The 15,670-nt window shown below is 41.8% G+C and overlaps 1 protein-coding gene across 13 annotated transcripts in view; it reads right to left on the bottom strand.

The window, feature by feature from the left end:
• Positions 1-15,670, bottom strand: part of LOC118357681 (calcium-activated potassium channel subunit alpha-1-like) — a 270,854-nt gene that overhangs the window by 35,541 nt on the left and 219,643 nt on the right. For 7 of the 13 annotated variants that reach the window (XR_008077913.1, XM_052477629.1, XM_052477628.1 and 4 more), the window contains exon 19: positions 12,627-12,659. The exons of the other annotated variants lie outside the window; for them this stretch is intronic. Coding sequence is in view for 6 of the 7 variants with exons in the window: in XM_052477629.1 (XP_052333589.1) it covers positions 12,627-12,659 (33 nt within the window). In the remaining variant the exon portion in view is untranslated. The remainder of the gene's footprint in view (positions 1-12,626; positions 12,660-15,670) is intronic. 13 annotated transcript variants of the gene reach the window in all.

Here is a 15,670-nt window from a genome sequence, read left to right as displayed (position 1 = left end):
AGAGAAGGTCCCAAAGCAAAAGAGGCAAGACAAGTTAGAATCAGGAACAGGAGACTAGAGGAACAGGATGAGGGAAGGGGAAAGGACGGGACGGATGTAATGCATGTGAACAGTACGACCTGACAAATCCCCCAAATGCAACTCAATAAAAATGCATGTGAACATCGTCTGCATTAGTTTAAACATAATGATATAACATGCCATCACCATCATGCTTCTCATTTAATATACCATTGATTTACTGTAAATCTGACTTATTATAAAATGGACTTACTGTAAATCTGATTTACTGTAAATCTGACTTATTATAAAATGGACTTACTGTAAATCTGATTTACTGTAAATCTGACTTATTATAAAATGGACTTACAGTAAATCTGATTTGCTGAAAATCTGACTTATTATAAAATGGACTTACTGTAAATCTGATTTACTGTAAATCTGACTTATTATAAAATGGACTTACTGTAAATTTGATTTACTGTAAATCTGACTTATTATAAAATGGATTTACTGTAAATCTGACTTATTATAAAATGGACTTACTGTAAATCTGATTTACTGTAAATCTGACTTATTATAAAATGGACTTACTGTAAATCTGATTTACTGTAAATCTCACTTATTATAAAATGGACTTACTGTAAATTTGACTTATTGAATATCTTACAGTATCCTACATACTGTGTGTATCATATGATATGACAACAACACAGTATCTATTTTATTAGGCAAGAACAAATTCTTATTAACAATGACGGCCTAGGAACAGTGGGTTAACTGCCTTGTTCAGGGAGTTAACCCACTACAGATTTTTTTATTGTGTCAGCTCGGGGATTCGATCTAGCAACCTTTCGGTTACTGGCCCAACACACTAACCACTAGGCTACCTGCCGCCCCAGTATTGTAACATCACACTAAAATCCAAGCCCACATTTTAATGGCATTTACAAATTATACTTTTCCATTTCTAGCTTGATACTGTATATATCCGTTCAAGTTTTGTATATAAATTGTAATCATCCTCAAGCCATTTCTGAATCATTCTAGTTTAAAAATGCACAATGGAATCAACCCCTTGGAATAAGTATCACTAGGAGTGTGTGACTGACTGTGACTCATGCATTAACCCCAGTAGGTATGCTAATTCAGTAGACATATGTCCATGTCCTATTAAATGGTTACATTAGAAACTTAAAAGAACTGCCCAGCGAAAATCACTTGTAAAAGTACATTCTCTGTTATACTTATATGCAAATAATCTTGTTGACTCTTTAAGTGTATTTGTGGTCAAAGCATGGATACTTCATGCTTCAATAATCCCATCTCAAACTTGTATCTCAAACAGATCGTTTTAAAAAGGCATGCTATTTCCTCATAGAACATGATGTCCTCTCTCTGAGGTGGATGAGCTGGCCAATCAACTGTCTAGAGGAAGATGAGCTGGCCAATCAACTGTATAGAGGAAGATGAGCTGGCCAATCAACTGTCTAGAGGAAGATGAGCTGGCCAATCAACTGTCTAGAGGAAGATGAGCTGGCCAATCAACTGTCTAGAGGAAGATGAGCGGGATAATCACCACTCTACTCACATTCATATTTTTTATGAAAGCTATAGGCCCATTGATTGGGTACGCCCACACCATTCTGTTGATGGGGTACGCCCACACCATTCTGTTGATGGGGTACGCCCACACCATTCTATTGTTGGGGTACGCCCACACCATTCTGTTGATGGGGTACGCCCACACCATTCTGTTGATGGGGTACGCCCACACCATTCTGTTGTTGGGGTACGACCCACACCATTCTGTTGATGGGGTACGCCCACACCATTCTGTTGTTGGGGTACGCCCACACCATTCTGTTGATGGGGTACGCCCACACCATTCTGTTGTTGGGGTAGGCCCACACCATTCTGTTATTGGGGTACGCCCACACCATTCTGTTGATGGGGTACGCCCACACCATTCTATTGTTGGGGTACGCCCACACCATTCTATTGTTGGGGTACGACCCACACCATTCTATTGTTGGGGTACGACCCACACCATTCTATTGTTGGGGTACGACCCACACCATTCTATTGTTGGGGTACGACCCACACCATTCTATTGTTGGGGTACGACCCACACCATTCTATTGTTGGGGTACGACCCACACCATTCTATTGTTGGGGTACGACCCACACCATTCTATTGTTGGGGTACGACCCACACCATTCTATTGTTGGGGTACGACCCACACCATTCTATTGTTGGGGTACGACCCACACCATTCTATTGTTGGGGTACGCCAACACCATTCTGTTGTTGGGGTAGGCCCACACCATTCTGTTGTTGGGGTACGCCCACACCATTCTGTTGTTGGGGTACGCCCACACCATTCTGTTGTTGGGGTACGCCCACACCATTCTATTGTTGGGGTACGCCCACACCATTCTGTTGATGGGGTACGCCCACACCATTCTATTGTTGGGGTACGACCCACACCATTCTATTGATGGGGTACGACCCACACCATTCTGTTGTTGGGGTACGCCCACACCATTCTGTTGATGGGGTACGCCCACACCATTCTATTGTTGGGGTACGCCCACACCATTCTGTTGTTGGGGTACGACCCACACTATTCTGTTGTTAGGTACGCCCACACCATTTTATTGTTGGGGTACGCCCACACCATTTTATTGTTAGGGTACGCCCACACCATTCTGTTGTTAGGGTACGCCAACACCATTCTGTTGTTGAGGTACGCCCACACCATTCTGTTGATGGGGTACGCCCACACCATTCTGTTGTTGGGGTACGCCCACACCATTCTGTTGATGGGGTACGCCAACACCATTCTGTTGTTGAGGTACGCCCACACCATTCTGTTGTTGGGGTACGCCCACACCATTTTGTTGTTGGGGTACGCCCACACCATTCTGTTGATGGGGTATGCCCACACCATTCTGTTGATGGGGTATGCCCACACCATTCCAACAAAGAAAAGCTGTTTTTAACATACCAGATTAACAATTTTTGTAAGGAAAACTATTTTATAGGTCATATTTCATAGAAATCTGAGAACACCGGGCAGTTCCTTTGAGATGCTTCTACTGCTGGCTATGCAAATCTCTCAGAACGTTCATCTAATTAACATAATAAAGCATAAATATCACAGAGGTGACATCATAAATATGGGCCCTTTGTTCCAAAGTCTGAATGCATCGGAGATGGCTGGTCTTGAGTTTCCTCTCTCTTCTCAGGGCCTAATGACACTGACTGCCGATGCCCTTGGCTCGTGTAATTAGATTGGTCTGAGTGCCACTATGATTTATTCACAGCTCAGCTGCCCCTTGGACATTGTCTTTACCACTACATGAAACTACACCGACCCAGGGCTCTTCTCTTCGCGGGAAAAAAAAAAGAATGACAAGTTTCGCCTTCCAGTGAAAATGAATCAGACTAATTCTTTACGCTAGCTGATATCACATTTCTACACGTGAAGAGAAAGCAGAAAGAACAGCTCCTCAGTGCTCAGTACAGTGAAAATGAAATAAAAACAGCAGGTTGACATCTAGCGACTCCTGTGGTGGGCCGGGCGCAGTGCGCGCTGACACAGTCGCCAGGTGTACGGTGTTTGCTCCGACACCTTGGTGCGGCTGGCTTCCGGGTTAAATGGGCACTGTGTCAAGAAGCAGTGCGGCTTGGTTGGGTTGTTCTTCGGAGGACGCACGGCTTTCAACCTTCGCCCTCTCCTGAGTACGTACGGGAGTTGCAGCGATGAGACAAGACTGTAACTACCAATTGGATACCATGAAATTGAGGAGAAAAAGGGGGTAGTAAGCAACAACAACAAAAATGACAAAAAAAAAACATCCTGGTCCTCAGATGGGCTAACCTCCAATCGCAATGCTGCCGGGCTGTTTATCTATGACAGTATAATGGAGACAGTAGTGAAGCAAAGGTAGAGTGGCTGGAGATTCCTCAGTCAGTGTGTTCAATATTTAGTCGTTCCCAGCTGACAGCTGCACACACTGGGTCATTAGCAAGGAATGTTACACGTGCAACCACTCCACCCCAGCAGTACAGCCTCTGCCTCAGCCACAAACACATGCGTAGTAAAGCCTAGCTACACCAGACCTCAAGGGGGCTTACAACCCCAGTGCTCTACTCCAGCCTAGCAGCAGCCTCAGTGTTGTGATGTTAGCTAGTATCATTGAGGTTCAACCCGAGGGGGTGGGGTTGCACATCTACTCCACTCAGCTACAGTCTAAAACACAACACGTTGTGTGTTGTTATCTAGTGGTGAGCAGGGGCCAAACTAGCCACGCCGTGCTGCATGGCACCACAAGTAGGGTTCTCACATGTACAGTGTGGTGTTACTGGGGTGACTGGGCTGGTATCTGTATGTAAGTAGCAGCCTGCTGGCATCCTCTGCTGCCAGCCCCCCTGGGCCAGCTCTCGGAGGCTATACATTAACACTGAGGGCCTGGAAGACTGCAGGCTTCCTTTACAGTTGTTGACTAGAGGAATTGACCCAGACATGGGCAATACTACTCCACTGTTGCTGCGTTGGTTGTGGAGTTGTAGTGCAATTATTGTTTATTTGTTTACCTTCATTTAATTACCCAAGTCAGTTAAGAACACATTCTTATTTAGAATGACGGCCAGCCCCGGGCCAAACCCTAACCCGGATGACGTTGGGCCAATTGTGCGCCGCCCTATGGGACTCCCAATCATGGCGTGCTGTGATACAATCTGGAATCGAACCAGGGTCTGTAGTGACGCCTCTAGCACTGAGACGCAGTGCCTTAGACCGCTGCCCCACTCTGGAGCCCCGAATAGACTGGTTCTGATAGGTTGACCTTTTGATAAAGGGGTCGTCTTTAACTGTCGGACAGAGAAGAATGAAAATCAGCACGAGAGAAGAACCATAGATTATAGTCTATACAGTCTATACTGGTAGTCTATACAGTCTATACGGATAGTCTATACAGTCTATACTGATAATCTATACAGTCTATACTGATAGTCTATACAGTCTATACTGATAGTCTATACAGTCTATACTGATAGTCTATACAGTCTATACTGATAGTCTATACAGTCTATACTGATAGTCTATACAGTCTATACTGATAGTCTATACAGTCTATACTGATAGTCTATACAGTCTATACTGATAGTCTATACAGTCTATACTGATAGTCTATACAGTCTATACTGATAGTCTATACAGTCTATACTGATAGTCTATACAGTCTATACTGATAGTCTATACAGTCTATACTGATAGTCTATACAGTCTATACTGATAGTCTATACAGTCTTTACTGATAGTCTATACAGTCTATACTGATAATCTATACAGTCTATACTGATAGTCTATACAGTCTATACTGATAGTCTATACAGTCTATACTGATAGTCTATACAGTCTATACTGATAGTCTATACAGTCTTTACTGATAGTCTATACAGTCTATACTGATAATCTATACAGTCTATACTGATAGTCTATACAGTCTATACTGATAGTCTATACAGTCTATACTGATAGTCTATACAGTCTATACTGATAGTCTATACAGTCTATACTGATAGTCTATACAGTCTATACTGATAGTCTATACAGTCTATACTGATAGTCTATACAGTCTATACTGATAGTCTATACAGTCTATATTGATAGTCTATACAGTCTATACTGATAGTCTATACAGTCTTTACTGATAGTCTATACAGTCTATACTGATAGTCTATACAGTCTATACTGATAGTCTATACAGTCTATACTGATAGTCTATACAGTCTATACTGATAGTCTATACAGTCTATACTGATAGTCTATACAGTCTATACTGATAGTCTATACAGTCTATAATGATAGTCTATACTGTCTGTAAATCAGGTGCTGTGGGGTTGAATTCAACTGACTTTATAATGGGCCGAGTATCAGCGTGAATTGTATTTTACAGACGTGTCATTCACCATTATTTATCGGTCGGGGATCATTCTTTATGGCATACAAATATGAATAGTTCAATAATTAAGACACTCATTGTTATTAAACACCACTTAAAACCACTAGAAGTAGACTCTTAAAATGAAAACGTTAGATATGACATTCACTTTGCTATTCATAATAAACATGAATTAATCAACAGCGGGGCTTTCAGGTGTTTGATTGTTCTCCTATTCTACTATGAGAATAAATCACAACAGACACCTGAAAGGGAGGAACTTATTAACATACTTTATCACAACAAATCTAATAAACTGAATATTTTGAATCCCTAATCAAAGCTGCAAAATAAATGTGTTTATTTCATTTTGACTGATCTAGTTTCCTAGTGTTAAAAATATACTTTTAAAAATGTATTATGACAAACAAATCTGACAATACCCTCAGGAGAAAGAAAATATCTTTCCACTTCTCCCAAAGCTAGCTGGGATCAGAAGCCAATTTGTAAAGAGATGATTATTTAAACGGTCAGCTGTCCAACACATTACTGTTCTGGTTCTAAACCTCCTGCACTCATCTGTCCCACGTCAAACACACACAGCTTTACAGCAGGGACAACACATTACAGTTCTGGCTCTAAGCCTCCTGCACTCATCTGTCCCAGGTCAAACACGCACAGCTTTACAGCAGGGACAACACATTACAGTTCTGGCTCTAAACCTCCTGCACTCATCTGTCCCAGGTCAAACAAGCACAGCTTTACAGCAGGGACAACACATTACGGTTCTGGCTCTAAACCTCCTGCACTCATCTGTCCCAGGTCAAACACGCACAGCTTTACAGCAGGGACAACACATTACAGTTCTGGCTCTAAACCTCCTGCACTCATCTGTCCCAGGTCAAACACGCACAGCTTTACAGCAGGGACAACACATTACTGTTCTGGCTCTAAACCTCCTGCACTCATCTGTCCCACGTCAAACACGCACAGCTTTACAGCAGGGACAACACATTACAGTTCTGGCTCTAAACCTCCTGCACTCATCTGTCCCAGGTCAAACACGCACAGCTTTACAGCAGGGACAACACATTACTGTTCTGGCTCTAAACCTCCTGCACTCATCTGTCCCACGTCAAACACGCACAGCTTTACAGCAGGGACAACACATTACAGTTCTGGCTCTAAACCTCCTGCACTCATCTGTCCCAGGTCAAACACGCACAGCTTTACAGCAGGGACAACACATTACAGTTCTGGCTCTAAACCTCCTGCACTCATCTGTCCCAGGTCAAACACGCACAGCTTTACAGCAGGGACAACACATTACTGTTCTGGCTCTAAACCTCCTGCACTCATCTGTCCCACGTCAAACACGCACAGCTTTACAGCAGGGACAACACATTACAGTTCTGGCTCTAAACCTCCTGCACTCATCTGTCCCACGTCAAACACGCACAGCTTTACAGCAGGGACAACACATTACTGTTCTGGCTCTAAACCTCCTGCACTCATCTGTCCCAGGTCAAACACACACAGCTTTACAGCAGGGACAACACATTACAGTTCTGGCTCTAAACCTCCTGCACTCATCTGTCCCACGTCAAACACGCACAGCTTTACAGCAGGGACAACACATTACAGTTCTGGCTCTAAACCTCCTGCACTCATCTGTCCCAGGTCAAACACACACAGCTTTACAGCAGGGACAACACATTACTGTTCTGGCTCTAAACCTCCTGCACTCATCTGTCCCAGGTCAAACACGCACAGCTTTACAGCAGGGACAACACATTACTGTTCTGGCTCTAAACCTCCTGCACTCATCTGTCCCACGTCAAACACGCACAGCTTTACAGCAGGGACAACACATTACAGTTCTGGCTCTAAACCTCCTGCACTCATCTGTCCCAGGTCAAACACACACAGCTTTACAGCAGGGACAACACATTACTGTTCTGGCTCTAAACCTCCTGCACTCATCTGTCCCACGTCAAACACGCACAGCTTTACAGCAGGGACAACACATTACAGTTCTGGCTCTAAACCTCCTGCACTCATCTGTCCCACGTCAAACACGCACAGTTTGATTGGTTTTGGTACCTGTTTGATTGGTTTTGGTACCGTTTGATTGGTTTTGGTAGCTGTTTGATTGGTTTTGATACCGTTTGATTGGTTTTGGTAGCTGTTTGATTGGTTTTGGTACCTGTTTGATTGGTTTTGGTAGCTGTTTGATTGGTTTTGGTAGCCGTTTGATTGGTTTTGGTAGCTGTTTGATTGGTTTTGGTAGCCGTTTGATTGGTTTTGGTAGCTGTTTGATTGGTTTTGGTAGCTGTTTGATTGGTTTTGGTACCTGTTTGATTGGTTTTGGTAGCTGTTTGATTGGTTTTGGTAGCTGTTTGATTGGTTTTGGTAGCTGTTTGATTGGTTTTGGTAGCTGTTTGATTGGTTTTGGTAGCTGTTTGATTGGTTTTGGTACCTGTTTGATTGGTTTTGGTAGCTGTTTGATTGGTTTTGGTAGCTGTTTGATTGGTTTTGGTAGCTGTTTGATTGGTTTTGGTACCTGTTTGATTGGTTTTGGTAGCCGTTTGATTGGTTTTGGTTTGATTGGTTTTGGTAGCTGTTTGATTGGTTTTGGTAGCCGTTTGATTGGTTTTGGTAGCTGTTTGATTGGTTTTGGTACCTGTTTGATTGGTTTTTGATACCTGTTTGATTGGTTTTGGTAGCTGTTTGATTGGTTTTGGTAGCTGTTTGATTGGTTTTGGTAGCTGTTTGATTGGTTTTGGTAGCTGTTTGATTGGTTTTGGTAGCCGTTTGATTGGTTTTGGTAGCTGTTTGATTGGTTTTGGTAGCTGTTTGATTGGTTTTGGTAGCTGTTTGATTGGTTTTGGTAGCCGTTTGATTGGTTTTGGTAGCCGTTTGATTGGTTTTGGTAGCTGTTTGATTGGTTTTGGTAGCTGTTTGATTGGTTTTGGTAGCTGTTTGATTGGTTTTGGTAGCTGTTTGATTGGTTTTGGTAGCTGTTTGATTGGTTTTGGTAGCTGTTTGATTGGTTTTGGTAGCTGTTTGATTGGTTTTGGTAGCTGTTTGATTGGTTTTAGCTGTTTAGTAGCTGTTTGATTGGTTTTGGTAGCTGTTTGATTGGTTTTGGTAGCTGTTTGATTGGTTTTGGTAGCTGTTTGATTGGTTTTGGTAGCTGTTTGATTGGTTTTGGTACCTGTTTGATTGGTTTTGGTAGCTGTTTGATTGGTTTTGGTAGCTGTTTGATTGGTTTTGGTAGCTGTTTGATTGGTTTTGGTACCTGTTTGATTGGTTTTGGTAGCTGTTTGATTGGTTTTGGTAGCTGTTTGATTGGTTTTGGTAGCTGTTTGATTGGTTTTGGTACCTGTTTGATTGGTTTTGGTACCTGTTTGATTGGTTTTGGTAGCTGTTTGATTGGTTTTGGTAGCTGTTTGATTGGTTTTGGTACCTGTTTGATTGGTTTTGGTAGCTGTTTGATTGGTTTTGGTAGCTGTTTGATTGGTTTTGGTACCTGTTTGATTGGTTTTGATAGCCGTTTGATTGGTTTTGGTAGCTGTTTGATTGGTTTTGGTACCTGTTTGATTGGTTTTGGTAGCTGTTTGATTGGTTTTGGTAGCTGTTTGATTGGTTTTTTGGTTTGAGTACCTGTTTGATTGGTTTTGGTAGCTGTTTGATTGGTTTTGGTAGCCGTTTGATTGGTTTTGGTAGCCGTTTGATTGGTTTTGGTACCTGTTTGATTGGTTTTGGTAGCTGTTTGATTGGTTTTGGTACCTGTTTGATTGATTGGTTTTGGTACCTGTTTGATTGGTTTTGGTACCTGTTTGATTGGTTTTGGTAGCTGTTTGATTGGTTTTGGTAGCTGTTTGATTGGTTTTGGTAGCTGTTTGATTGGTTTTGGTACCTGTTTGATTGGTTTTGGTAGCTGTTTGATTGGTTTTGGTAGCTGTTTGATTGGTTTTGGTAGCTGTTTGATTGGTTTTGCTACCTGTTTGATTGGTTTTGGTAGCTGTTTGATTGGTTTTGAGCTGTTTGATTGGTTTTGGTAGCTGTTTGATTGGTTTTGGTAGCTGTTTGATTGGTTTTGGTACCTGTTTGATTGGTTTTGGTAGCTGTTTGATTGGTTTTGGTAGCTGTTTGATTGGTTTTGGTAGCTGTTTGATTGGTTTTGGTAGCTGTTTGATTGGTTTTGGTACCTGTTTGATTGGTTTTGGTACCTGTTTGATTGGTTTTGGTAGCTGTTTGATTGGTTTTGGTAGCTGTTTGATTGGTTTTGGTAGCTGTTTGATTGGTTTTGGTAGCTGTTTGATTGGTTTTGGTAGCTGTTTGATTGGTTTTGGTAGCTGTTTGATTGGTTTTGGTACCTGTTTGATTGGTTTTGGTAGCCGTTTGATTGGTTTTTACCTGTTTGATTGGTTTTGGCTGTTTGATTGTTTGATTTTTGGTAGCTGTTTGATTGGTTTTGGTAGCTGTTTGATTGGTTTTGGTAGCTGTTTGATTGGTTTTGGTAGCTGTTTGATTGGTTTTGGTACCTGTTTGATTGGTTTTGGTAGCTGTTTGATTGGTTTTGGTAGCTGTTTGATTGGTTTTGGTAGCTGTTTGATTGGTTTTGGTACCTGTTTGATTGGTTTTGGGTTTGATTGGTTTTGGTAGCTGTTTGATTGGTTTTGGTAGCTGTTTGATTGGTTTTGGTACCTGTTTGATTGGTTTTGGTAGCTGTTTGATTGGTTTTGGTAGCTGTTTGATTGGTTTTGGTGCTTTGATTGGTTTTGGTAGCTGTTTGATTGGTTTTGGTAGCTGTTTGATTGGTTTTGGTAGCTGTTTGATTGGTTTTGGTAGCTGTTTGATTGGTTTTGGTAGCTGTTTGATTGGTTTTGGTAGCTGTTTGATTGGTTTTGGTAGCTGTTTGATTGGTTTTGGTAGCTGTTTGATTGGTTTTGGTACCTGTTTGATTGGTTTTGGTACCTGTTTGATTGGTTTTGGTACCTGTTTGATTGGTTTTTTGGTACCTGTTTGATTGGTTTTGGTAGCTGTTTGATTGGTTTTGGTAGCTGTTTGATTGGTTTTGTAGCTGTTTGATTGGTTTTGGTAGCTGTTTGATTGGTTTTGGTAGCTGTTTGAGCTGTTTGATTGGTTTTGGTACCTGTTTGATTGGTTTTGGTAGCTGTTTGATTGGTTTTGGTAGCTGTTTGATTGGTTTTGGTACCTGTTTGATTGGTTTTGGTAGCTGTTTGATTGGTTTTTGCTGTTTGATTGGTTTTGGTAGCTGTTTGATTGGTTTTGGTACCTGTTTGATTGGTTTTGGTAGCTGTTTGATTGGTTTTGGTACCTGTTTGATTGGTTTTGGTAGCTGTTTGATTGGTTTTGGTAGCTGTTTGATTGGTTTTGGTAGCTGTTTGATTGGTTTTGGTACCTGTTTGATTGGTTTTGGTAGCTGTTTGATTGGTTTTGGTAGCTGTTTGATTGGTTTTGGTAGCTGTTTGATTGGTTTTGGTAGCCGTTTGATTGGTTTTGGTAGCTGTTTGATTGGTTTTGGTAGCTGTTTGATTGGTTTTGGTAGCCTGTTTTTGGGTAGCTGTTTGATTGGTTTTGGTAGCCGTTTGATTGGTTTTGAGCTGTTTTTGGTTTTGGTAGCTGTTTGATTGGTTTTGGTAGCTGTTTGATTGGTTTTGGTAGCTGTTTGATTGGTTTTGGTAGCCGTTTGATTGGTTTTGATAGCCGTTTGATTGGTTTTGGTAGCAGTTTGATTGGTTTTGATAGCCGTTTGATTGGTTTTGGTACCTGTTTGATTGGTTTTGGTAGCTGTTTGATTGGTTTTGGTAGCTGTTTGATTGGTTTTGGTAGCTGTTTGATTGGTTTTGGTAGCCGTTTGATTGGTTTTGGTAGCCGTTTGATTGGTTTTGGTAGCTGTTTGATTGGTTTTGGTACCTGTTTGATTCCAGGTTCTCTTGAGATTCACCAGACATAACTGTTATCTGAGAACTACAACGCTTTACTCTACAGTGCAGCGATCTTAGCACTAATATCCAGAGATACACTACCTTAGAGCAGTAGCACCATCTACTGCTCAAATTAAAACTAATACTTACTGAAACATAAAGTTTTGAGATAAAACTGAAAAACACACATCGTTCTATGTTATAAACATTTAAAGTTATCATGAAAGACATACATAGTTAATTTGCCTCATGTATCATGACAGTATTTTCTGTCACACGGCAACACCAGACAGACACTAACCTCCCTCCTAAAGACACACAGACCAGACCAGTCCAGTAATAGACAGTGTCTTTTTCAACGTCAGAGGTTGGAGGATGTGGGATTATTGAGCAGTGAAACACAGCAACTGGCGAGCTGGGTTGAGGTCAATTATATTCAAATTCTGTCAATTCAGGAAGTAAAAAGAAATTCCAATTGGATTTTTTTTCTCAAAGAAATTTAGGAAAACTGGAATTGGAAATTCAGTTTACTTCCTGAAATAATTATTTAACTGAAATGACCCCAAACCTGCTGACGAGCAAACAGGAAAATATGGAGAGTTAGATAGACACAGTCAGAAAGATGTAGGCAGGGAATGGACAGGGGACTGAGAGGAGGGTTAACAACGTTAATAAACAAATTTAATAACAAAAACATACATGGAAATCAAAACTTACTTGATTTGATATATCCGTTATAGTTATTTTTTGCTGAGAAAGATGCAAAGACAATGAAAAGTTACAGGGTTGTTGCAATGAGAGCAAATTATACAGCCTGATAATTCAGGGTATAACGGAAGGTTATAATGTCAGTTATAAAGCTGCTGTTGGGTTCAATCTCTTTAAGGCACTTCTGAACTGAGGTGTGCCTCGAAGACAAAATGGACCAAGCAATGGAAAATAACAATTGGTTAGTAAAAAAAATAAGGATGTTTCAATGACTTGCGGTGATGCCGTCAGCTCAGCCAGATCTCACCAGATTGACTTCAGTATTCAAAATGTTTCCAGATCCCCAAGACGTTAGGAGATGTGCCCCCCCCCACCCCACCCGTCCCTGCACAAAGGTTTAATAGTGAAGTCAGACTGTGATACTTCCTTGGTCAGGGAGCTGAAATTATGAATGGTTAATTAACTTAACATGATAAACCTTATTGTTACTGACACATACAGTACCTCATACATCGTGACGGAGACCTATAGAACAGGATATTTACAAAGGAAAGGTTTTGGGGAGTAGGTTTCCTTACTCTCCATGAAAAAGAGTATCCCAGATTCCACATGATTTACTTTCTGTAAGTCGGCTTTTGGACCCCTGTAGAGTCTAACATATTCATCAAATACCTTACCTATTGGACCCCTATAGAGTCCAACATATTCATCAAATACCTTCCCTATTGGACCCCTATAGAGTCCAACATATTCATCAAATACCTTACCTATTGGACCCCTATAGAGTCCAACATATTCATCAAATACCTTACCTATTGGACCCCTATAGAGTCCAACATATTCATCAAATACCTTACCTATTGGACCCCTATAGAGTCCAACATATTCATCAAATACCTTCCCTATTGGACCCCTATAGAGTCCAACATATTCATCAAATACCTTCCCTATTGGACCCCTATAGAGTCCAACATATTCATCAAATACCTTACCTATTGGACCCCTATAGAGTCCAACATATTCATCAAATACCTTACCTATTGGACCCCTGTAGAGTACAACATAAAGCTCAGGTTTTTTAGCTAATGGCAGGACAGTGAGGGGACATGTTCAACCATGGAGCATGCTGGTCCTGGCATCTGTCGCCTGCGATTGGCCGGCACAGAACTAACAGGCTAGCATCTGTCCCACAACAAGAGAATGAAAAGAGGGACACCTAGTCAGTTCTGAATGCAGTGAACCGAAAAGTGTCTTTCACATTTAACCCAACCCCTCTGAATCAGAGAGGTGTAGGGGGACAGCCTTAATCGACATCCACAGCACCTAAGGAGCAGTTGTTGACGGTTAACTGAATTGCACAAGGGAAGAATGGCAGATTGTTTCACCTTGCCGCCCCGGGGAGTCTAACCAGCAGCCTTTTGGTTACTGGCCCAACGCGCTTAACCGCTACGCTACCTGCCACCCGAAGAAGAGAGAGAGAGAGAGATGGGGAGAGCGATGGAGCGGGAGAGAGAGAGCAATGGAGAGAGAGATGGAGTGGGAGAGAGAGAGAAATGGAGAGAGCAATAGAGTGAGAGAGAGAGAAATGGAGAGAGAGATGGAGCGGGAGAGAGAGAGAAATGGAGAGAGTGAGAGAGAGAGAAAATGAGAGAGAGATGAAGCGAGAGAGAGGGAGAAATGGAGAGAGCGATAGAGTGAGAGAGAAATGGAGAGAGAGATGGAGCGAGAGTGAGCGAGAGAGGGAGAGGAGGGGAGAGTGGGCTCTGGGAGGCCTGGGGGTTAGGAACTGTCACCCTGAGTTTCATGACAACTGGTAACACTCTCAAAATGAAAATGCAAACATAATTTTCATGTCAGCCCGCATGAGGCCCTGCTCTCAGTGTTCAGCACTCTGTGTAGACAGCGACTCTGGAGTATTCTCTGCAGCCAGACTACGGCTAGCCAGCTAGTCACATCCACAACAGCCCCTAGCTGGAAGACCGCAGCTGAGGGGAGAGGACAGCCCCCAGAGACTAGACTATCTGCTTTTGATTTTATTAAACAAATGTGGACTGACTTAATATTTCAAAGTAACGTGTACCAACACATTGCATATTCTGCTCTTCCCATGCCACGCAACATACACCAGTGTGGGTTGATGACGTCATGCTCCGACGCACTCAGAGGGGATACAAAATGCCTTAGTTATCTGAGACTAAAGCCCCTTGAATCTGCAAGCATCTACTGTAATTGAGGGAGGGTGATTCAGGTCACTGGTAAAGAAATGTAAAAGTCCTACTGTTGGTAACACATGGAACCCTACTACAATAACATGGGCTACAGTAGTATGAAACCCTACTACAATAACATGGGCTACAGTAGTATGGAACCCTACTACAATAACATGGGCTACAGTAGTATGAAACCCTACTACAATAACATGGGCTACAGTAGTATGAAACCCTACCACAATAACATGGGCTACAGTAGTATGAAACCCTACTACAATAACATGGGCTACAGTAGTATGAAACCCTACTACAATAACATGGGCTACAGTAGTATGAAACCCTAATACAATAACATGGGCTACAGTAGTATGAAACCCTACTACAATAACATGGGCTACAGTAGTATGAAACCCTACTACAATAACATGGGCTACAGTAGTATGAAACCCTACTACAATAACATGGGCTACAGTAGTATGAAACCCTACCACAATAACATGGGCTACAGTAGTATGAAACCCTACTACAATAACATGGGCTACAGTAGTATGAAACCCTACCACAATAACATGGCTACAGTAGTATGAAACCCTACTACAATAACATGGGCTACAGTAGTATGAAACCCTACTACAATAACAACAGTAGTATGAAACCCTACTACAATAACAGTAGTATGAAACCCTACTACAATAACATGGCTACAGTAGTATGAAACCCTACTACAATAACATGGCTACAGTAGTATGAAACCCTACTACAATAACATGGGCTACAGTAGTATGAAACCCTACCACAATAACATGGGCTACAGTAGTATGGAACCCTACTACAATAACATTA

The sequence above is a fragment of the Oncorhynchus keta genome, chromosome 24 (genome assembly GCF_023373465.1).
Source record: "Oncorhynchus keta strain PuntledgeMale-10-30-2019 chromosome 24, Oket_V2, whole genome shotgun sequence".
NCBI classification, from domain to species: Eukaryota; Metazoa; Chordata; class Actinopteri; order Salmoniformes; family Salmonidae; genus Oncorhynchus; species Oncorhynchus keta.
Note: the sequence above shows the minus strand (reverse complement) of the source record. Positions and strands in the feature narration are given on the sequence as shown.